We start from the raw sequence: 24,048 nt of genomic DNA on the forward strand, positions 1-24,048 counted from the left end.
CTCCTCCGCCCGGCTCCCCCTGCTGCCATGGTAGCGGCGGAGGGCGGAGGGATCTGGAGGCGGCGGAGGGAGACGTCATTGCGGGGTTGTTTGTGCAGTCTCGGCGGCGGCGGTGACCCACAGTGATTCGGCCGCCGCGCCGGGGGGTGGGGGGGCTGCGCGGGACTCTTTTTCTTTCAGATTGACCGCGGGGCAGCTGGGGAGCATGTCGACCCCGGCGCGGAGGAGGCTCATGCGGGATTTCAAGCGGTAAGGGCCTCCTCCCGCCCCCCGATGGCGGCTCCTTCCTGAAGCTGTGGGGCTGCAGGGCGGGATCCCGGACACCTTCCCCTGTTGCCTGTAAAGGCGCCGGCTGTGGGCCCGGCGGGACCTACGGAAGCCCGGTGCTGGCCTCGCCAACCTCTCTGAGGACTCAGAAATTCCGCTGCGACCCCTCCCATCCCCCGAAAGTGGAGAGGTGGCGATCGGCCGGCCTGGGGCGCCCTGCACCGCGCGGCGCCCCCTCTCTCTGGCCCAGAAGCGAGCTCTTGAAGGAGCTTGCTCCTCGCCCGCTGCAGCGGTCAGCTTTGTTCCGCGCCCGGGGGACGGGGTTGGGGCCCGGAGCCCCCTCCCCCCGTTCCTTTGCGCCCCGCGGGGAGGGTGGGGTGTGCCGCGCGAGGTCGGGAGGTGGTTACCCCATCCCCGAAACCCGACTCTGCCCCCGCCGCCTGCCAGGACCTTGAGAGCTGGCGTCGGAGCGGGGCTCGGGCCGCTGAGCGCAGCCCTATCTATAGCCCGCCGGCCCTGGCGCGCGTCCGAGCCCCGCCGAGCCTCCCTTTGTGACTGAGGTGTGGGGGTTGTGGGGAGGAAACTGCCCCTTTTTTGGTTTGTTTGGTTGCCTTGTGCGGGCTACTCGGAGCTCAGAGAAGCAGTGAGAGAGAACTTAGCGGAGGTTTTCTGGGGGTAGACTTGCCTTAATGGGGACTTGATAGGTGGTATCAAAACTTGGATTTGCCGCTCAAGAAGTAACCTCTCAACTTGGCCATTGTAAAGGCTTATGTAAGGCATTTGGGAGCCATTGTTTGCGCTTTGGCCACCGTGTTAGTTCACTCGTGGCTTCTCGAGCGATTTACAAGGAGGTGTCCAGCTCCTCGGGCTTCCGGTCAGGAGGCCTGGTTTGCCCGATGTTAACTGAAAACCGTGTTTACGTGGCTCACTGCAAAGCACTGTATGCAAATGAGTGCCTCTGTATTTGTGTCTTAGTGTAGTAGTTTTAGTGTGGGGACAGTCTGGAACAGACCTCTGGGGTAGAAATCTTACATCTGAAGCTTAGAATCAGGAACGTTGCATTCGTTCCCATGACTGAAATTCAAGAGGCGAGACTGGCAGCCGGTGCCATTGTTGCCCAGTTCCTGCGGCGAGTGTTTACTGCTGGGGGGAACACATGGCAGGCAGCCTGGTGCTCCTCCAGGGGTCTTCAGAGGAGGAGGTTTCGGTCTTGCTGCCTCATGAGCGCAGCGCCTTCAGAGGCAGCCTGCTGGGCAACCCAGCTGCGGGTCACTCCGAAAAGCCGCTGCCCAGCAAAGCACAGGGGATGCAGAAATCCAGACCCTGATGAACCTGAACCCAGGTGCTTTCGGCCCTCACTGTCTGCACTGAGGTTTGCCCTGCAAAGCCCCTTTTTTGCAACCATGTTGCACAAGCAGCTGTAGTTTGGATTCGCACAGTCTGCCTGTTTGGAGCAGCACAATCAATGGTTCCGGGGAAATATTTTTTTTGCCCTTGAGGTTTTACAGCTGTGGGGCAAGAAGGCAGCCTGTGTACGGGCGTTTTTGAAGAGATGTTTTACTCTTGTAGTAGCTCGAGAGGGATGACTTCCAGGTCGTGAGAGGTATTTATGAGTGCGTTAGAATATCCCTGGTGATGTATTTAAGTCATGTGAGTCACTGCAGCCCGGTGCAACAACAAGGAAATGGGTATGGTTTCTGTCTCCGCATAGCTGGTACAGAGGCCATAAGTGTTCTTTTTGGCCTCCTTCTTGGCTCTAATGCTCGCTTTTAAACCGACCACTCTGGATTTCCAGACTGCAGGAGGACCCACCTGTGGGTGTCAGCGGCGCACCGTCGGAAAACAACATCATGCAGTGGAATGCGGTTATATTTGGGTGAGTTGAAAGATTTCAATTAAGAAAAACTTGAACATTTTGGTAGTCATACCAAGCTTATTTGCTCTTTGGTGGTGTTTCACATATGGTTTAATACTCAATTTTTTACTTGTTAATATAGTAGTTGAGGGCCGGCACCGCGGCTCAATAGGCTAATCCTCCGCCTGTGGCGCCAGCACACCGGGTTCTAGTCTCGGTCGGGGTGCCAGATTCTGTCCCGGTTGCCCCTCTTCCAGGCCAGCTCTCTGCTGTGGCCAGGGAGTGCAGTGGAGGATGGCCCAAGTGCTTGGGCCCTGCACCCCATGGGAGACCAGGAGAAGCACCTGGCTCCTGCCATCGGATCAGCGCGGTGCGCCGGCCGCAGCACGCCAGCCATGGCAGCCATTGGAGGGTGAACCGATGGCAAAGGAAGACCTTTCTCTCTGTCTCTCTCTCTCACTGTCCACTCTGCCTGTCAAAAAAAAAAAAAAAAAAAAAAAAGTCTTGAAGTCTTGATACCAAGAATATGAGAACTTTGTGACATGACTTGCAGTGAGAATGTTTCACATCCCAGTGTCCCAGTGTGAGATGCCTGGAGCCCTGGGAGAAGCAGCCTTCGATGGGATACTGAGGCTGTTGAGTGTGACCTTTTCTGTGCTGCCACGCTGGTTTTCCTGGACTTGCTCTCTTTTCTTTCATTCTTCTTAAGCTAGCGTTTTGCACTAATATTTGAATATCTGAAATAGTTTCATAAGCAACTTGGAGTTGTCAGACTACATTGTGAGTCTGCATATAATGACCAGTAGAGAAGCAGCAAAGGTCACCGTGCACAGTAAAATGGTTCTGTCACATTCAGGCTGTTCCCTTGCTGGAGGTCCTGGCTGTGCCGTGCCAGCAGTAACTGCTTTTCCCACTGCTGCTTAGGAAACCTGCGACTGGGGTGTGGCGGCCGGGAGGTGATCTGCGCGAGCGAGCATCCCCTGTGCTGAGCGCGTGCTGTTTGGAGAGCAGGGTGGTCTGGGGCTTTCAGTACACCAGAGAGTATTGACCTCCATCGTGCTCTGTGAAAAGAAAAGGCGATTTTTTTCTCATAGGAGAACACACATCATTTATAATCTGAATTCTTTTTGTGCTGAAATTATGGGCAAGTTGTTTTGGTTTGTTGTGTAAAACCACCCTAGGAGAAAAACAGAAAATCAAAGTTACTCTCTTGCCTGCTTCTGAGAAAGCCCAGGCCTGACTGGTACTGAACTACATTCTCTTAAAAACTCCATAAATAGTCGGAATGAGGGCCTTTCTCTCTTGCTGGAGTTGATCCTTTCCATTCTTGAAGATCAGAAAAAGGATGAAAACCTTCTTTTAATTAAAAATCTTCTTGTTTTCAGACCAGAAGGGACACCCTTTGAAGATGGTAAGTCATTCTTACTTTGTGTTTTTGTGAGTGTTAAATGGGCTTTTTTAAGTAGAGAAGTGGAACGCCAGTGTACGGACTTGAATCACTTTGTGTTGGTAGTAGGCCAAGTGAAAATAAAGTTTCCAAGGATTTACAGTTTACGGGGGACTTTTTGCCCCATATCGGCTTGGTCACACTCACTGACAGTTCCCCGTGTTATCTGTGATATTTGCTCTAAGCCAGGATGGCAGGGTGTGTGTTGAGTGTACCCTGCAGTTACACGTACATACTACTGTCATTTAAAACCCATGAGCAGTTAGCACTTTGCGTCCTCTGCATCTCATGTTGGGTATTGTCACCACAAGCCAAGAACATGGGAAACTGCTTCTAACACGCATTTGTAATTGTGCTTACCAAATTGACTTTAACTACATCCTTGATTTTTACTACGTTCTGGCATGAGGTTTCTTTTTTTTTTTTTTTTAATTGTTAAACAGTTTTGTTACAATGATCCAGATGACCTTGGAATTAATCCTTCAAGGCTTTATGTACAAGAATGAAACTGCTGCCCTGTTTGCAAGGGCTAACCTGAATGCCCAGTAGGGGAAGTGGTTAAGCAGCTTCCCATGTGTCTGGACTCTGGAATGTCCCTTGCTTGTTAAACATGAGTGGATCTGGACATAGGTTTCAGTAAAATATGTTGTGGCATCACACTTAGAACACATGCACTTGGCTTGTTGAAGGGATGGGTGCACACACGTGCGCACACACACACAGTGACCAGTGATTTACTCTAGGGAATTGAGGCAGGTACTTGAGGATCTCCCCTTCTGTTCTCTGTAACACAGATTATCGAGTGAGAACTTGTAGGCTATCTATGCAGTCAAACCTGTCTTCATACTGAAGACAACATGGATGGTACAAAAGCAGTAGTGGCTGAAACTTCATTGTAGCATCTTCACAAATCAAGACAGGTGCACCAACCTGTACTAACACCCACAGTTTTCTCTGCATTTTAGGAGGTGACAGTTCTACTTAAAGATGCCTTGATAGAACAGTAGATGCTACTGGTGGTGCTGGGTCCTGGCCCTTGTGTGGGGGAAGTGAGGGTGGGTCCCTGCTGCTGCACTGCAGATGTCTGGGGTGCAGCCTTTGTCACTTGAAAGAATGGCGGACAAACCCGTTATTCAGGTTTGAGCTTATGCCAGGTGGTGTTCAGAGGTGAGCTCAGTGGGCTCTTAGGTTAAGGAAAGCAACAGAAGGTGTTTTTCTGATAATGAAATGATGGCTTCCCAACACTTAAAGATTTTTCTGATGAGCTTACCGAGTGATGTTGACTGAGAGTCTGTAAAGGGGAAACAGCATCGCTGGGGAAGGTCTGTAAACCCTGGCTGAACTCATACTTTCCCAACAACCAGTGCATAACATTACATGATAAAAGATCTGTGGAGTGTGCAGCGGATTTCAGTGTAACTGAGGGCAAAGAGTTTACTAATGGTGGTTTCAGATTCTGTTTTGTAACAAACCTTTAAAAATTAAAAGCTACTGTTTCTTCTTTGATGTAATACCCAAATAAGGAATGTCTACAATTATTTGCATAGGCTGTGAAAACAGTCCTTTCTTCAATTATATATTTGTGTGAGGCCAGACTTTCTTCATATGCTGTACTTTAACCAAAACAGCATATTGTAACAGATTGTGTGCAAAAGCAGATAAGAGAATGCAGCTGCCTTCTATTAAGCCAGTCATTAGAGTTACAAAATGTAGAACAGTGCTACACTTCTCCCTGAATTTGAAGGGGGAATCACATGTTTGATTAAATATGTCACCTGGGTTAATGTGTAATGCATTCAATTACTTTTTAGTGAATCAGTAAATATTTTCGAAATTTTCTGAGTTATTGGTTTCTACTCCAGCAAAAATGAGTCTCAGTGGTTATCAGCAGTCATGCTGGAAGCAGCCTGCAGTGGTTCACAGAGCCATTTGTTCACATTTCAGGAGTTGTTGCAAACTGATTATTAAAGAGCCATTATTTTAAAATTAAATTATATAAAAAGGATGTTTAGAAAACAAAGTAATAATTACTCAGACTTCATCCCTTTCTTAGCCACATTGCACTATTTCTCTTGCTCCTGTGGTTACTCCTGTCTTGTCTCTTTGTGGAAAAGCCGTACGCTGGAGTGGCATTGCATGCATCCCTTCCCAGCTTCCTGGTCAGTGAATTCTCATGGGAAGCTTGGCTGTGGCTGTGGTGCGCCTACACATTTAAAGTGATCCTGAGACCAGAAAACTTTTAAAAACTGCTGCTCCATGTTTGTTTGCTTATGGTTTTATATTTTTCTTATAATTAAAATGTAAACTTTGAAAATAAAAGTATAATTGGGCATAAGACTAACTTCTTGAACTGTGTAGAAATCACCTTCTGAGTGCATGTGTCCTTGCCCCTCCGAATTCCTGCGTCCAAACCTTACCCCTCAGTCTGAAGAGGTAGAGAGAGACCAGATACCAACTGTGTGACCAGTGAGGATAAGGGTTTTACTGAATATGAGCCTCTAGGTTTTGTAGACTGAAGCCAGAAGCTTAGAATTGAGACTAAGAAAGAATGCTGCCTTTTTAACTGCTTCAATGAAATGAAGGCGCCCCTGGGCCAGAATGGTGAAAGCTGTGCTGATGTTGTGTTAGGGATGACTTCCTGCTTCCTGATGGGGTCCATGGGCTTGTGGTCGACTAGAGGACTTCGCTTCTGCAAAATAAGACCTCTGGGAGAAGTTAGAAAGGCAAACACAGAACCCTTAAGAGTGGCTGTTTCTTGGAAATGGGAGTGAAGAGTCCTTAACTTCTAGGTACACTCTGAACAGGTGCACTTTGTTAAAAATGCATATTTTTTTACTTGCTAACCATTAAGTACTGGTTCAGACTGGCCAGAATGTACCATGTTAGCCTGTAGCCAACAGTGGGCAATTAAACAGAAGCTTAATGATTTTTGGCATATTTAAATGTAGGGACTTATAAAGGGGTAGAGCTGACCGGTGACATCGACACCTGGGCCTCCAGTCAGGGTCCTTGGCCATGTGGTAGTCAGCCCCTCTCAGAGATCCTGTGGCATATTGTGGGAGGCAGGGAGATCTGTCCTTTCAAAGCTGTAATAAACGGTACTTCTTCCAGTGTGCATTTTAAATCTTTGTAGCAAAGGCCCATTTGCCTTGCAAAAATAAGACAGTTAAAACTCCCACCAATGTCCACGAAAGTATGTGTTTTCAAAGTGCTTGCCATTGCTACATGTTAACAGTCTAAAGTAAATAGAAATATATTTAGTATGTTTTTGTGCTGAACCAGAGTTAACATACTTTTATGTGGTTACACAAAAACCAGTGTGGAATTGAGAAGTAACTGAAGGGATTAGGAAGTTGTGCTTGTCTTTACTATAATTATCTTGGTTTGTTTTCTATCTAGGTACTTTTAAACTAGTGATAGAATTTTCTGAAGAATATCCAAATAAGCCGCCAACTGTTAGGTTTTTATCCAAAATGTTTCATCCCAATGGTGAGTAGCCGTGTATTTGTGGGGGCAGGGGACAGAGCTGTTTCCTGTTAGGTCCTGCCCCTTTCCTCTCCCTTGGAGAGCCCTCTTGGGGATAGCACTTCCCTGTCCGTGGCAGCCATGTTTACCACTTGGGGCACCCACCTACTGTATCCTAGTGGTCTGAGTTCCGGCTTCCTGGTCATACACACCCTGAGAGGCAGCAGATGATGGTTCAAGTACTTGGGTTCTTGCCAGGCACGTGGGAGCTCCCAGCTGTAGCCTGGCCCATCTCTGGCTGCCGGTGGCAATTTTGGAATGAATCAGGCCATGAAAGCTTTCTTTCTGCTTTTCAAGTAGAATGAAAATGAATACAAATTTAAAAATAAATAAATGCTTCCCCTTAACACCCCACACACATACACACAAACAAGCTCCAGATTTGATATAAAGTTGCCTTGTTTGGGCAGCTTCTGAATTAGGAATAATTAACGTCCATTTATGGAAATGTGAAAAGATTTATCACCTAAAGTTTAACTTTGAAAATGCAGAGTTTGGGGCCATGATTGTGGCACTGAGGGTCAAGCTGCTGCCCGTGATAATGGCATCCCCTATTGAATGCTGGTCTGAGTCTCAGCTGCTCCAGCCCTGTGTCCTGGTGATGCATCTCGGAAGGGAACAGCTAACGGCTCCAGTTCTTGTGCCCCTGCCACCATGTCAGATACCTGGAGGGAGTTCCTTGCTGTGGCCTGGCACAGCCCCAGCCATTGTGGCCATTTTGGGAGCGAACCAGGAAATGCAAGGTCCTCCTCTTTTCCCCATCTGCCCTTCTCCCCTCTGTCACTTTGCCTTTCAGATAATTTTTTTTTAAAATGCAGTTTTTGTTTCGACAAAATTGGGATCAGGTATATGAAGCTTAAGTGTATTTTTAAAGTTCAGTAAAGTGTTCTTCATTTATTTGAAAGGCCCAGTGGGAGAGCATGCAAGTGTCCTGCTGTGATCTCCCCTAAGTGTTAGATATGCATGGTTAAGGTGACCAGTACTCTTGTTGTCTTCACAGTGTATGCTGATGGTAGCATATGTTTAGATATCCTTCAGAATAGATGGAGTCCAACATACGATGTATCTTCTATCTTAACATCAATTCAGGTAAGGCTGTGTTAAGATGCATCAGAATTTTTTTGATATTTTCTGAGATAGGACGCATCCTCAAAGAGTGGTGTGAAGACCAGGGGAGCAGACTTTTCCTGTACCCAGCTGCCCCATGGCAGGGCTCAGACAAGAGCTAACTGATCAGTGTGGGGCCCCCTCCCTCTCCTTACCACATATGTAAGTTGTTTTCTCACTGATCACTTAAAACTCATGTCCCTGAGTGTGGAGAAATAAAGATGGTGGTTTGCAAACCACGGGGTCCCCAAGCCACTGTCAGCTGCAGAGGAGCGCAGAGGTGCGGTCCCACCTGAAGGGGACGATTTGCCCGGTCTTCCGGAGCTGCCCTGGGATGATGGTTCTGGAGGGCAGGAGGGAGGGGTGTGTGAGCCTCGGATCTGAGAGGAGCAGAACTCACCTTCTGCTTTGTGACCGTCTTTGTGAAGGTTTTTCTGTCACATCTCTTTAACTCCAGCCATCATTTTGTGTTACTCTCAGCTTTCCTGTTACATTCCCTCATGACTGCATGTCTGTATTTTGTTGATTAAACAAGGTTCACCCCCAATCCCGGCTTACTCAGACATTTGGAAAGTAACCATGATAACAGTTGACCCTGGGAAAATGTCGATTATCAAGGTTTGTCAGTGTTCTCTTGTAACCAAATGAAGCTGTTTGTCTTCTTGTTAATGGGAAGTCTCAGCATACTAAAGAATGTTGTTCTTTTCCGACTTCAGTGAGATTACAGGTCTTCAGGGTGTTGAGGACTATTTCTTTTAGAAGCTTAAGTTCTTTAGCAATAAGAAATGCCTTACTGTACTGTTTAGCGAGCCGTTTCTGAAAGTATTTAGAGCTGGTAATCTCTGCAGTCACTGCTGTTGGAGTGTTTTTTCTGTTCTCCCTGTCTGACCCAGTAGTACAAGGAGTCACTGTGCCAATCAGTGTTTTCTCTCCTCTTTCCTTCTAGTCTCTGCTGGATGAACCGAATCCAAACAGTCCAGCCAATAGCCAGGCAGCACAGCTTTATCAGGAAAACAAACGGGAATATGAGAAAAGAGTGTCGGCCATTGTTGAGCAAAGCTGGAATGATTCCTAATAGACACCGGGCTGTTGATCCTTTCCATCATTGTTGTGTATAATTTACCTCTCAGTAGAAAGGCTAACAAATTTTAAGTGCCACAAGTTTTAAGGATTCTGCAGAAAAACAAGAAAAAAGTCCTTCAGTTTAGAACCTACAAAAGCTTGTGTATCTTGATTAATGTACTTTTTATTGCATGGTGTGAACTAAGTTATTGCTGCATAAATTTGTAATATATCCTGTTTGTATTTTTTTCCAAGTGTATAATGTTGGTGTGGAGTTTTCATGACAGAATATACACATTTTGTAAATCTGTACTTTTTTCAAATATTGAATGCCTTATTTTTGAATTCTTTAGATTTTTAAATTGGAGAAAAGCACTTAAAGTTTTTTATATATGAATATTACATGTAAAGCTGTTAAAATACATAACTTCAGTGCAAGACACTTTGTCACTTATTTCCTTATCTGTATAGGAGGGGTTAATAACTAGCTGTCCATCAATTGATAGCTTTATTTCCAATTTCAGAAGAACATAGCTACATTTATCAAGAAAGTCTTCAAACTTGACTCTGAATACCAGTTATAATCTCCACTTTATTTGGACTGTACCTGTATTACTTTGAACTGAGCAGTCATGGACATAACTGGTCTGACTGCCCAGCTCTGTTGAGGGCACTTTCCCCACATAGTACTTGCTCTTGCTCTGTAGCTTCTGCCATTCTAGTTGGCACCTGTGCCATCCACAGAGCATCGCTGCACACAGTCACCAGAAATCCATGCACCCACTCCAGTGCTGGCAGTTAGCCGATTACGCTGGTTTGAGCAAGGCAGCATTATTGGTGTAATTTACATGTTTGAAGACTACCTTTTTTTTTTTTTTTTTTTTTTTTTTTTTTTGACAGGCAGAGTGGACAGTGAGAGAGAGAGACAGAGAGAAAGGTCTTCCTTATGCCGTTGGTTCACCCTCCAATGGCCGCCGTGGCCAGTGCGCTGCGGCCGGCGCACCGCGCTGATCCGATGGCAGGAGCCAGGAGCCAGGTGCTTCTCCTGGTCTCCCATGGGGTGCAGGGCCCAAGCACTTGGGCTATCCTCCACTGCACTCCCGGGCCACAGCAGAGAGCTGGCCTGGAAGAGGGGCAACCGGGACAGAATCCGGCGCCCCGACCAGGACTAGAACCTGGTGTGCTGGCGCCGCTAGGCGGAGGATTAGCCTAGTGAGCCGCGGCGCCGGCCCGAAGACTACCTTTTAATGCAATTGCCTGTCTTTATTCTGGGACAATGTGTTAACATCAGGGCTCACTGAATTGCTTTCTCTTGTGGGGATGTTTTATCTCCTAAGTTGTATAACAGTTGTCCTACATTTTAGTTTACTGGATAAAGTTAAAACACAGTATTGTGGGAAGCTAACACAGTTCTCCTGCGCCTTCAGATAGAAAATGGAAAATCTACAAGTAAATCTTTTGAAACACCTGTGTAGTCTATCTCATAGTTAAAACAGCTGTTTCAGTAACCGCAGGAATTTACTGCCATATCCGTCCTACCCTCTGTTGGAACAGTGGGTCTGGCCCACCTACAGCTTCTGTCCATGAAGCAGAGTTAACACTGGGATGCCCAAGTTCACCTTCAAAAAGTTCCTTGGCAAGCGTGGGGTGGGTGTGTGATCCCAGCATCCCCTCCAGTGACTCTTGGGTTAAATACTGGGCTCTCAGGGTCTCGTCTTGCATTCATTAAATGCTGCTTGGACTCTGCTTCAGCACCACCCTTTTTACCACTGTTTTCTCTGCTGTTTTAAAGCTAGAACGTGTCGGGTTCTGACTGAGAATTGCAGGGGAAGTGTAGCTTCCTTTGCAGGGAGGTCAGTGAGCTTTATTAACTCCCGTATTCACACTCAAAACTGGATCTGAGCCCACATGTGGAGAAAATCCCTAGGAAGGTCCCCTCTCGGAACTAATTATGGTTTGTTTTCAGCCTTACAATTTTTTTTCTTTTTAAAGATTTATTTTATTTATTTGAAAGACAGAATTAGAGAGAAATCGATCTTCCATCCACTGGTTCACTCTCCAAATGGTTGCAACAGCCAGAGCTGTGCTAATCAGAAGCCAGGAGCTTCTTCTGAGACTCCCACACAGGTGCAGGGGCCCAAGGATTTGGGCCATCTTCTGCTTTCTCAGGCCATAGCAGAGAGCTAGATGGGAAGTGGAGCAGCCAGGACTTGACCCGACCCAGTGCCCATATGTGATGCTGGTGCTGCAGGCCAGGGCTTTTAACCTGCTGTGACAGCACCGGTGCCCATATGGGATGCTGGTGCTTCAGGCCAGGGTGTTAACCTGCTGTGCCACAGCGCTGGCCCCTGGAGACATGTCTTTTCAACTTGGATCCACCTCCTTGTTAATGTACCTGGGAAAGCAGTGGAGGATGGCCCAAGTGCTTGGGCCCTGCACTTATCTGGGACATCCAGAGGAGCCTCCTGACTCTGGCTTTGGCCTGGCCCAACCCTGGGTGCTGTGGCCATTTGGGGAGTAACCCAGTGGATGGAAGATTTCTTCCTCTCTCTGTAACTTTCAAGTAAATAAATCAATCTTAAAAAAAAAAAGAAAGATGAAAGTCCACAGGCTAGGGACAAGTTCTTCCTATCTTCACTGCAGCTTTATGAAACAGGAAAGTCTCCACTCAGAGAAAACATTAGCTGTGCCAAAACGATGCGTGAGCTCTGCTTTCTACAAACCTTGTTGGGAGTGTGACCGTCCCACAGCTCAACATTAGCTTTTCAGTGGTGACCCTGGAAGGACTTGAGCTCCAGGCTTCCTCGTTGGTGTATGGACGTTCACACTTGGTGAGAAGCTTGCACGTGGAACTCTGCCATTTGATGAGTGTTGAAGTTTAACCGCATGATGCTCCTATGATCACAGCTCCTGGATTAATACATTTCTCAAGAAGCTAACACACAGTGTGTTCTGGACGATGAGGGCAAGTAGGTGCGTGGGGATGGTCCTGGTACCAGATGGCCCTCTGGAGCCTCGGGGGTGATCAGCTGACCTCTAGTCGTACCTGGAAGTCACATCCATCACATGGACCTGGGTTGGGAACTTAGGTAAAGGGGACCAGAGCCTGTTACTATGACGACCCCTTCAGGCTCCATCAGGCTAAACCATTTAGTCACCTTTGTTGGAATGAGGAAGGGATTATCCACTGTGTCTTGAAGGCTGCCAAGAGCAAAGGGTTGGTTGTGCTGCTTCCTGTTAGAAACCCAAAGGATGCAGTTGACCTCTTCCCTTCGTCCTTTACAAACAAGACCTTTTGCCAAGAATACCGCAGCCCACCAGCTGAACTGGACTAGCAGCACTCCCACTAAGAAAACATCAGAGAAGCTGCAGCCCTTTGGCTGCCCCTGTACAAACTCAGTGTATAAAACCGAGTTGGAAAGTTTCTGTGTTGGTGCTGGTACAAAGAAAACAAGGAACAGGAAGCTGCTCACCTACTGCCGCCTCCTGAGTCAGACAACTTTCCACTTCCAATAGGAAAAAGATGGCTTTTGGTTGTCCTGATAACCATACCGGGCAGAGACCAGGGAGGAATCGGAGACTCCACCCAGTATCACCAGGCTCAGCCACAGGCTCGGAAATAACCCCCTCCAGGAGAAGCTAAATTATTCATCTTGCTGTGTTGCAGCAGGCATGACGGCTGTGGTTTCAGGTGACGGTGTCCTGCAATGTCAGCTGGACAGTCCTGGGCGGGAGGCGGGGGTACAAGGGGTCTTCTGCAAGCCAGCAAGACCAGGAAGGCGGCCGGGGCCTGATGCCAGGGAGGGCGCTGAGCCTGATGCCAGGAGGGCCTGGCTTTTGGAAGCGCTTACACATTTGCTCTTTGACTTGAGCCAGGTCTTCTGCACAGAGCAGCTTGAAAACGGGCCACAGTCACTGCAAACCCAGTGAGGGCTCAGACTCCAAGAGCCAAAGGTGGGGATCTGCTCTCCTGACGGCCTTTGGCTGTGCATGCAGAGGCCTGAGCAAAAGGCCTATGGGACAACAGAGGACCTCCAGGGTCCAAGCTCCAACTACTCTTGGACGCTGTAAATCGCATTCTGTTTCTTACTCTAAAAGTAGAAAACGGTGCTGGCATAGTGGCACACACATTCCAAATGAGCCTCTCAGTCCTTGCTGCTCCACTTCCTATTCAGCTCCCTGCTAATGCACCTGGGAAACCAGTGGAAAATGGCCCAAGTGCTTGGGCCCCTGCATCCACGTGGGAGACCTGGATGGAGTGCCTGGCTTCCACTCGGCCCAATCCCAGTCTCTGTGGCCATTTGGGGAGTGAAGCAGTAGATGGAAGCTCTCTCTTTGTAACTCTCCCTTTCAGATAAATAATCTTTAAAAATAAAAAAAAAAAGTCATTTGGTAAATAAAGAAATAAGAGTCACAGTCTACCGCCTGAGATTTTTTTTGTTGTTTTAAAATAATTGAAAGATCGTCCATCTGCTGGTTCATTCCCCAGAACACAACACCCAGGAGCCAGGAATTCCATCAGGGTCTCCCATGTGGATGGCAGTGGCCCAGTCACTTGGGCCATCTTCAGCTGTTTTCCCAGGCACGTTAGCAGGGAGCTGGATCAGAAGAGGAGCAATTGGGATGGGAACCAAGATACCAGCATAGGAAGTGATGGTTTAACCTGTGCCACAACACCAGCCCCCACTACCTGAGTTGTTGAAAACAGCTGATTTAAGGGGAATAGGTAGTAAGCTGGGGCCCAAAATTCTCAGCCAGAATGATGCAGAATGCAGTCAGTCCAGGAAAAAGTTTTGGGACCAGCTGCCTGCCATGTAACCTGTCCCCTGAGTAAAGGCCATGCTTAAAGTGAAAGGAACATGCTAGGGCCAATGTGGCACAGAGGTTAAGCCCTCACCTGCAACACTGGCAATCCTTATGGCCACCAGTTTGGGTTCAGGCTGCTCCACTTCCGATCCAGCTCCCTGCTAATGAGCCTAGGAAAGCAGCTCGAAGAGAACCGAGTACTTGGGTCCCTGCCACCCCCATGGGAGAGCCAGCTGCAGTGCCAGGCTCCTGGTTTTGGCCTAGCACAGCTCCAGCTGTCGCCTTTTGGGGAGTGAACCAGAGGATGGAAGACCTCTTTAACTCTGCAATACTTGGCTACATGCTGTGCAAGCCACTGACCCCTAGATCTGGCGGTCTGGGGGTTCCACGGCAGCTAGTGTTGGGGTAACGGAAACGACAGTGGTCTCCTGGCTGGTGCTTCATTGTTCAGCGCCTGCTGCTCCTCAGCCACCCACATCAGTTGCTAATGAGTAAGAAGTCACATGGGTGAAGCCCCCCTCGGGCAGCTTTAGGAATGGCACATGAGTGCAGGAATGGTGGGCTCCCATTTTTAATTTCATGAAATCTAGCTTAGCTAAAGAATTTATATTTTCCCAGTGTGGTCTTAAAGGAAAAACTGGGCAGCACTGAGCCAGTGCCATCTACTTCCATGGGCGTCTGGTGTTCCCGAGGCCCGTACAGACTGAAGTGGGAGTGATGGCCACTGTGCAGGTGCAGACACCAAGGTGATGTGACTCAACAGCAGACTCCACCAGTTCCAACCTACAGGTGTCCTAATGGGGACAACTCAACAGTGCTACTCTGAGAAAATCTCTAAGACAAGGGAAATGCAGCCTACGAGGATGACGTTTGGGGGCAACGTCCAGAGCCAAGCAGGGCTTCAGTCGCGAGGCCCACAGCTCAGGTTTGACCTATGCCAGGTGATCGTTCATTAAGCTGGAGGAGGACCAAGACCTGCCACAGGCCCAGAACAGCAGCAGCCTCCCAGGCAAGCAAGGCTGGAGGGCCACCTTCCTGTATGTTTGTGGTTCACCAGACTCCTGGGCTGGGACCCGCCTGAGTTACATTCTAAAGGGTCATCCCAGACAGAAAGCACTGTCAAGGCAAAAAGCCCCAGCCACATGGCCAAGTGCAGTTTAGGTAAAAATCAGCTCAAATCTAGTGGGAGCGAAACAGTCTCAATTTTTATTTTCTGTCCCTGATTTCTAAGGGAGTGAGTGTTGAGAGTGTACTCCGTCTCCTCAGTCAGCCTTTAGTGTGTCCATCAGGGACAGAAGCCCATGCAAAGGGCCCAGCCCTGGCCCCTGGTGCTGTGAGAAAACCTTCCAAACCCAGGGGAGAAGGGCAGCCAGTGAAGCCCCATCTAGCTCGGGACTCCCGACTTTAGAAGGGGTACAGCGAGTTTTGGGGAAGAAACAGTCTTGCCTGGCTTGCTTCTCTCATAACATTCAAACATGATGAGGGCAGAGGTTGTTCTTTTACCATGAACTCAACACTGAATGAAGGGGCTGGTGCTGTAGCCTAGCAGGTAAGGCCACTGCCTACAGTGCCAGCATCTCATGGGCACCGGTTCAAGCCCTGGCTGCTCCACCTCCGACTGAGCTCTCTGCTATGGCTGGAGAAGCAATGGAAGATGGCCCAAGTCCTTGGGCCCCTGCACCCATGTGGGAGACCTGGAAGAGGCTCCTGGCTCCCGATCAGTGCAGATCTGGCTGTTATCACCATCAGGGGAATGAGCCAGTGGAAGGAAGACCTCTCTGTCTCTTGCTGCCTCTGCCTCTCTGTAACTCTGCCTTTCAAATAAATAAATCTTAAAAAAAAAAAAAAAAAAGGCTGAATGAAGCAATTTCCAGGAGACTAAAAGCTTCGTTAGGTTCTAAAACCATTGCATCGCAAGAGCTGTTCACTCTGTATTTCCCCAGTCAGAAGGGTCCCTGAACTGTGTGCTCAAGAATGAGAGGCTGGCGCCGCGGCTCACTAGGCTAATCCTCCACCTGCAGCGCCGGCACCCTGGGTTCTAGTCCCGGTTGGGATGCTGGATTCTGTCCCGGTTGCTCCTCTTCCAGTCCAGCTCTCTGCTGTGGCCCGGGAGGGCAGTAGAAGATGGCCCAAGTCCTTGGGCCCTGCACCCACATGGGAGACCAGGAGGAAGCACCTGGCTCCTGGCTTTGGATAGGCGCAGCACACTGGCCGTAGCAGCCATTTGGGGGGTGAACCAACAGAAGGAAGACCTTTTTCTCTGTCTCTCTCACTGTCTAACTCTGCCTGTCAAAAAAAAAAAAAAAAAAAAGAATGAGAGCCTGACTAGAAGTGCCAAGGCACAGGGACGCCTAAGGTTGAGTCTGGCAGACCTGGAGAGGGAAGGTAGCACCTAGCACCCTGATGTGCAGGGTAAGGCACTGTCTTCTCAGATGGGCCAGCAGTGCTTCACTAGGTACTGCAGGGCCTCTGGGGTTGGGCAGTGGTCATTAGGATTCCTCCCTGGGCCCTCAGTGGTTCAAGTGGGACCTGGGGAAATTCAGGGTAACCCTTACCTCTGAGAGGGGGAAGAACCAATCAAGCAGGCCACAGACTAGTTTCAGAAAGCAATTTTCTGGGTGTAGCGTGCTAACAGAAGAATGTATCATTATTTATTTGTAACCAAAGCAAGAGAGAGAAGGGGAGAGAGTGGTTCTACCTGCTGATTCACTCCCCAAGTGGCCACAACAGCCAGGTCGAAGCCAAGAGCCAAGAAGTCCACCCTGGTCTCCCTTGTGGGTGGCAGCAGCCATCTTGGGCCGCCTTCCACTGCCTTCTCAGGCACATATGCCACTATGCCACAACACTCTACCCATTTTTTTCAAGATTTATTGATTTATTTTCTGAAGGAGTGACAGATATGGAGAGACAGACAGATCTGCAATCTACTGGTTCGCTCCCCATAGGGCTGCAACAGCCAGGGCTGGGCCAAGCTGAAGCCAGGAATTCCATTCGGGTCTCCTATGGAGGTGGCACAGACTCTAGGACTCAACCCAGCACCATCTATTTCCCAAGCATGTGAGCAGGGAGGTGCATCAGAAGCAGAGTAACAAGGACTTGAACTGCCACTCTTCTGGGATGCAGACACTCCAAGTGGCTCAATCTGTGGTACCGAAACGCCTGCCCCCTTAGTCACTGGTTCCAGTTACTCTTGACCATGGTCCTCCCTGTGCCCTCACTGATCAGGATCCTGCGGCTTGCATGCAGTGCGGGTCCCTGATGGAGGGCATCTCACCTACCGGACAAGGAGTGCTACAGTGCAGACTCTTAGCTTGCTTTGCTACTTTCTATTCCAGAAATATACAGAAGGTGAAATTCTAAAATACTAGTTAATGTCATAGGTAAGAGAGCAACAGAGGTTGCAAAAGACAAGACGTAAAACAAGCACTTTAAGCTTAGGAAACAACGGGAGAAAAAAAAAATCAGAAAAGTTAATCAGACAACTGTGACTAAGGACATTTCAAACAGGAGCTTGGCGAAGTCATACTATCATTTTTTTTGTGCTTTTCTAAATAAAGTTTTATATATTTATTTGCAAGGCAGAGTTATTACAGAGAGGCAGAGGCAGAGAGAGAGAGAGAGGTCTTCCATTCGCTGGTTCATTCCCCAGATGGCCAAAATGGCTGGAGATGCACTGATCTGAAGCCAGGAGCTTCTTCTGGGTCTCCCATGTGGGTGCAGGGGCCCAAGGACTTGGGCCATCCTCTACTGCTTTCCCAGGCCATAGCAGGGAGCTGGATGGGAAGTGGAACAGCTGAGACTCAAACCGACACCCATATGGGATGCAGCATGGTAGGCCGCATCTGTACCCACAGCTGTACCCACTACACCACAGCGCCGGCCCCTAGTGTGCTTTCAATCCCGCTGAGTGCCCAGCCTGGCCGCGTCTCCCACATGACGTTGTCTCTCCCTGACCCATCTCAGCCACATTCGATGCCAAGAGCTGCGGGACCTGGGCGGGTGCCGCCCCTGACAGAGAGCGATCCCGGGTGTTCCTGCTGCCCCAACTGCTCTTTAAGGAAACATCAGGTGGCTTGGCTAAGCTCACCCGGAAGTCCCACGCTGCTGCCCTTCTATGCGAAGGACGTGTTTCAGTCCTTCAGGCTGAAACAAGCACGATTTCTCCCTCGAGAGGCAGCGGTCGGCGTCTCAGGAGACAGTGGATTCAGCACCGAGAGGCAGACTCCCCGTGAGAAGAGAACTGATTGCAGGCCTCGTGGCCGGAGACATGGTGTTGGGCCAGAAAGGGGCGGGGAAGGGAAGGCTGGCACCTTGGGGGCCACCGGGAGGTCAAGTTCCCTTTCCTGAGCCCTGCCTGGGACCCTGAGCCCTGGAGGCCCCTGTCTCGATCTGAGGGTCCGAGGGTCGCAGGGCCTGGTCCCTTCCTCATAGACTAGTCCCAAAGCTCACTGCCCCTCCATCCAGTGTCTGGGCTGGTCCTCTGCTCAGCAGCCGCCTACAGGGCACAGGCACACGAGGGTCGAGGTCTGAGGCCTCTGGCACAGCAGGGAGGTCCCAGTCCACAGAGCTGTCAGTGTCCTATCCAACATCTCCTGCGTCGTTAAGGGAGAACACGACCCCATTCCCCTGAGGGCCATGCACCTGACCTCATGGGGTATGGGATCCACCGTCTCTGCAGTCTAACAGCTGCAGGTGGAGCCGGGCAGGACGTCCACGCTGCTGTGTGCCCGGCCTGCCCAAGGTGAGGCCCAAATGCAACAGAGGACACAGGCAGGACGAGGACCTGGTTTTAGTTCAGGATGCCCCTGGCAGCACCCAGGTCTTCCAAGTTCCCAGGGAACGGAAAGAAAGGCTTGAGACCTACTGGAGAGGACAGGACCCTCTGCCCCACCTGGGGACACTGGAGGATGGGACCTCCCCCACCCCGGTCTTCCTCACTTCCACATTTCTGGGGCAGGTAGACTGTGTTTAGTGAAGGAGCTTTCTTCCAGATCTGAGGTTACATGGATGCTCCATGCACAGAACTGGGCTGCGTGGGCTCCAGCAGGTGCTCACGTCACACATGCAGTGCCTCTGGAAAGTTCCATGGGGAAGTGACTCAGAGAGTTATCAAGGTCACCCCAATGAGTGTTACCTGGGTCCCACCATCAGACGTCCCGTGGGAACCCCAGGTCCTGCCGGCGAGTGTGCATCTTCCCCAGGGTCCACTGCACAATGACAATGGCCCAGGGACCAGGCCCTGTCAGGGGTCACAGAGGTGGCCTGGGCGAGGCCCCCAGGAGGCTCAGGTTGCTGACTGCACTGCTGAGCTCCTGACTGGGCCCTATGCAATGTCTGCGGCCTCTCCATGCTGGCATTTCAGCTTTGAGAGCTATGGAAGGAGCAGTCCCTCTGGGAGGCTTGGCCTGGCTCCCAGCCTTAGGCTTGTCTCCAGCCTGGAATCAGGAGGGCAATGGGTAACAACAACAGCATAGCAGAGGGCTGGTGGGCTGGTGGGCTGGCGGGCAGGGGGCTTGTGAATTAGGACAGGGCCCAGGGTCCTGGTGACCTGGATTCCCACGGGAGGCATGAGGCTGTGGTTGGGGAAGGGTCTCGTGGCATCCACCATCCCAGGCTTTCCTGTGCAGGGACCAAAGTGGTCATGGGCAGGGATGTCTCAGGGCCTCCCGGTCAGCTGAGATTGTCCTTGACCCTGATAGCAGGGCTGGGCCAGGCTGGCAGGCCTGTTGCCCTGTGTGGCCCCAGTGTGGTTTAGCTTGATGCCCATCAGTGAGGACACCCAGCACTGCTGGCCTTCAAATCCCTGCCAGGCTCCATCTGTTTCGGGGTGGGACTCGGCTCCTGCTGTGACAGCTGGGACCTTCCCCGCCTGCACTTGGAGCCGTCGTGTTTGGTGTTTGCCGCAGACACTGGGCCACCTCTGGGGCTCTGCCAGTGCTCTTTCCTCCCTGGGCTGCCCACAGGCCAGCTTCACCAAGGCAGAAGCCGCGAGCTCCATCTGGGTCTGGCAGGTGGGTGTCAGGGACCCAGGCCCTGGACCCAGTCAGGCAAGGCAAAGACGAGGACATCCATTACAATGCCAGCTCCCATGTGGGAATCTCACAGAGTGGGATTTCTTAAAGTCTCTGGCGGGGCAGCGTTGTGACACAGCTGTCAGTGCCACCGCCTGGGACACCGCATCCCACACAGGTGCAGCTTTAGGCCTGGCTGCTCCACTTCTGATCCTGCTCCCTGCTCACGTGCTGGGAACGCAGCAGAAGATGGCCCAAGTGTTAGTGCCGCTGAGGAGTCCTCGGCCACGCTCGCAGCCCTGGGACACAGGACTGCAGGGCAGAGGGACAGGGACACAGCACAGCCAGACCTGCTGTCCTCAGGGATCCTTACCACAGCCCAGTGGGGGCCAGGCACCCTGATCAGAGCACGTGTGTGTGTGTGCGTGTCTGCGTACACCGTGCATCATGTCTGTGCCTGTGTGCGTGTGCATGTGTGTGTGCGTGTGCATCACGTGTGTCTGTGTCTGTGTGCCTGTGCGTATCACTCATCATGTCTGTGCCTGTGTGCATGTGTGCATGTGCATTATGTGTATCTGTGTATGTGTGTCTGTGTGTGTGTGTGTGTGGGTATCGCTCATCATGTTCGTGCCTGTGCGTGCGTGCATCATGTGTGTCCATGTGTGTGAATGTGTATCATTCATTATGTCTGTGCATGCGTGTGTGCATCATGTGTATGTGCGTGTGCATCATGTGTGCGTATCACTCATCATGTCTGTGCCTGTGTGCATGTGTGCGTGTGCATCATGTGTATCTGTGTGTGTGTGTCTGTGGGTATCGCTCATCATGTTCGTGCCTGTGCGTGCATACATGTGTATGTGTGTGCATGTGCATCATGTGTGTTTGTGGGTATTGCATTTTTTTTTAAGATGTATTCTATTTGTGTGAGAGTGAAGAGGGGAAAGAGAGTGCAAGTGAGTGAGAGTGAGAGAGAGAGAGAGAGGGAGAGAAGGAGGAAGCTCCTCCAAGCTCTGATACACCCCATAAATGACCTCCAGGACTAGGCCAGGCTGAAGCCAGGAGCCAGGAATTTTGGTTGTTGTTGTGACAGGAGCCCAAAACCCCAAGTGCCAGGCAGAGCCTTGATTCCTCCCTACCAGGCGGAGGACAGTCTCGGAGGATGTAGCATGGACCCCACTACCTTCTGGGCTTCCAGGGTTTCTGCCGAGAAATCTGACCATGACTTAGGGGGAAAGGGTGACAAAGCCACCTTCCTCTCAGCTCTGGAGATGCGGACAGTGTACCTGGCGGTGTCTTGGGCAACAGAACACGTGTTGAGTTTACCGAGGCCAGAGAATTTGTTCCATCATCACTCAGAGACCCATCACTCAGAGGGTAAAGGCAAAGGAGGGGATATACCAAGTGGAGACACTAGGAGGTCTTCGAAAGATACAACTTATCATCATATTTAAACTAGAGATTGGCTGGCGCCGCAGCTCACTAGGCTAATCCTCCGCCTTGTGGCGCCGGCACACGGGGTTCTAGTCCCGGTCGGGGCGCCGGATTCTGTCCCGGTTGCCCCTCTTCCAGGCCAGCTCTCTGCTGTGGCCAGGGAGTGCAGTGGAGGATGGCCCAGGTGCTTGGGCCCTGCACTGCATGGGAGACCAGGAGAAGCACCTGGCTCCTGGCTTTGGATCAGCGCGCTGCGCCGGCCGCAGCGGCCATTGGAGGGTGAACCAATGGCAAAGGAAGACCTTTCTCTCTCTCTCTCTCACTGTCCACTCTGCCTGTCAAAAAAAAACAAAAAACAAAAAAAAAACAAAAAAAAACACCACTAGAAATTGAAGGCCACCGAGCAATCTACAGGCTGGAGTTTCTCAAAAGTTAAGTATCAATCCCTATCACCAACCTAGGCCAAAATCTCTTTGGGTACCGTTTTTATTCAATTGGAAGATTCTGGAGAAAGCCACTCTGGATGAACTACAGCTCCCATTGGTCAATTTCTTGCTCTGACTTCATAATGCCTCACTGTTATTAAAGTTGTATTATTACAGAGTCCCTGGCTGGCCTGGGATTGGTCCATTTCTCACTCTAACTTCATAAGGCGCCACTATGTGAGGTGAGCGCCCAAAAAGTATATATAGCGGCTGCCGGGGCCTGGGTTTTCGGCTGCCTTACCCAGAGAGCACTCTTATGTGATCTGTGTAACTAGGACCCATCTAACCAGCCTTTGCGCTCGTTGGTGTTGCTTGTGCTTTTTCTTGGTTGTTGGTTTCTGGGTGTGTTTGGTTTTTGCTTTTTCCCGTTTTGTTTAGTTTGTTGTTTTCCTCCTCGTTGTTGTTTTGCCCATTTGGCCTTTGTTTGCAGTTTTCTTTATTTTTGCTTCCCCTACTCTAGTCAGCTAGCACGCTCAGAAGTATCAGCATTCGAGGATTTAGTGGCTTTTCCTCTTTGTTGTTTTCTGCTTTATTGAGATAGTCTTGCGGCTTCGCCTCTAGCGTAGTGAGAGTAGCTGGTGCTGTGTCTTAGTCAGCTGGGCAGTCAGGCCCCCGTGGTCCCTTTGTGTTGTAGGCAGTGCAGTGAGGGTCGGTGATTAGCTAGCGTGTGTCGAGCGAGTTAGGGAGTCGAGAGAGCGTAGTTAGGTGACCGGAGGCATGGAAGGCCCCTTGGACGTCCATCCTCCTCTGGACGGGTACCGCTTCATGTATGCGATCGGCCGGGGCGGCTTCGGCCTGGTGAAGCTGGCATGGCACCTGGCGTCAGGCAAGTACGTGGCAGTGAAGATCCTCCTGCAAGACGCCTCTCCCAGCAGCTCGCTGTCCGCGCAGGGGGAAGTGGTCATCCTGAGGAGCCTGCGGCACGACAACATCGTGCGGCTGCTGGAGGAGCGGCACACGGAGACGCACCTGTTCCTGGTCATGGAGCTGGCGGCCAGGGGCTCGCTCTATCACTACGTGCAGGAGCAGGGCGGCCTGGCCGAGGACGAGGCCAGGGCCCTGTTCAGCCAGGCGCTGGCTGCTGTGAGCTACTGCCATGGTCAGCGCGTGGCACACCGGGACCTCAAGCTGGACAACCTGCTGCTGGACGAGCACATGAACATCAAGCTGGCGGACTTCAGGCTGAGCCTGCGGCTGGAGCAGGGCACGCTGGTAAGGGACGCCTGCGGGACCCCCGAGTACTGCGCACCAGAGGTTTTCCTCGGGGAGGCCTACGACGCATTAAAGGCCGACGTGTGGAGTCTGGGGGTGGTGCTGTTTGCCATGCTGGAGGCCACGCTGCCCTTCGGCGGCAAAGACTCGGAAGAGCTGCAGGACCGGGTGCTGTGCGGCACCTACGTGGTGCCACGTGGCATCAGCCCAGCCCTGCAGGAGCTGCTGGCGTGGCTGCTCACCATCGATGCCTCGGGGAGGCCCAGTGCGGAGGACGCCAGGACCCACTCGTGGTTCAGCCCTGGCCGAGAAGCAGCCCAGGAGCACGAGGAGGGTGCGGTCACCCTGCTGCAGCCCCTGGGCATTCCCCGGGACCTGGAGGCCAGGGAGTACCTGGTGGGCCTCGGCCTGCTGCCAGGCACGGGGACCGAGGGGACGCCAGGCCCTCAGTCCCAGGACTCCACGTCCCTGCCCAAGTCCTCGCAGAACAGCAAGTGCCCCCCCCATAGAGGACGACGGCTTGGCTCTGGTGTCAGTGTCCTGTGACAGCATGGCCGTCAACGTTTCCTCCGCACAAAGCGACTCCTCCGAGGCCCCCAGTGAGTCTTGCCCTCTCCCTGCCTCAGGCCCTCCAAGAGCTGAGCCCAAGGCTCCGAGGTGACCCCACTTTTGACTCTCCCCTACCAGGCCAGCCACAGCAGGAGAGGAGCCCTGCTCCCAGCGCCACCCCCGACTCTTCGAGCCCTCCAGTGAGTCTTGCCCACTCCCCACATCCCCTGCCACTTTGGGGCCTCCAGGAGCTGAGCCCAAGGCCCCGAGGTGACCCCACTCTTGACTCTT

The 24,048-nt window shown here is 51.0% G+C and overlaps 2 protein-coding genes across 2 annotated transcripts; both read left to right on the forward strand.

The window, feature by feature from the left end:
- The first annotated feature begins 202 nt into the window (after positions 1-202).
- On the forward strand, positions 203-9,699 carry UBE2B (ubiquitin conjugating enzyme E2 B). The gene is made up of 6 exons (NM_001082296.1): positions 203-249; positions 2,063-2,143; positions 3,508-3,533; positions 6,969-7,058; positions 8,095-8,183; positions 9,148-9,699. Exons 1-6 carry the CDS (start codon positions 206-208, stop codon positions 9,274-9,276), a joined length of 459 nt encoding a protein of 152 aa, NP_001075765.1. The 5' UTR covers positions 203-205; the 3' UTR covers positions 9,277-9,699.
- An 11,981-nt stretch (positions 9,700-21,680) lies between these two features.
- Positions 21,681-24,032, forward strand: LOC149126054 (serine/threonine-protein kinase MARK2-like). Its single transcript, XM_089335869.1, has 2 exons — positions 21,681-23,807; positions 23,896-24,032. Exon 1 carries the CDS (start codon positions 22,714-22,716, stop codon positions 23,752-23,754), a length of 1,041 nt encoding a protein of 346 aa, XP_089191995.1. The 5' UTR covers positions 21,681-22,713; the 3' UTR covers positions 23,755-23,807; positions 23,896-24,032.
- Positions 24,033-24,048: the final 16 nt, after the last annotated feature.

Source organism: Oryctolagus cuniculus, chromosome 6 (assembly GCF_051225735.1).
Source record: "Oryctolagus cuniculus isolate XC-2025 breed Fujian yellow rabbit chromosome 6, ASM5122573v1, whole genome shotgun sequence".
NCBI lineage: Eukaryota > Metazoa > Chordata > Mammalia > Lagomorpha > Leporidae > Oryctolagus > Oryctolagus cuniculus.

Coding starts and splice junctions, on each gene's coding strand:
- UBE2B (NM_001082296.1), top strand. CDS start 206: ATGTCGACCCCGGCGCGGAGGAGGCTCATGCGGGATTTCAAGCG. Junction 250..2,062: donor CTCATGCGGGATTTCAAGCG/GTAAGGGCCTCC, acceptor CTGGATTTCCAG/ACTGCAGGAGGACCCACCTG. Junction 3,534..6,968: donor AGGGACACCCTTTGAAGATG/GTAAGTCATTCT, acceptor TTTTCTATCTAG/GTACTTTTAAACTAGTGATA.
- LOC149126054 (XM_089335869.1), top strand. CDS start 22,714: ATGGAAGGCCCCTTGGACGTCCATCCTCCTCTGGACGGGTACCGCTTC.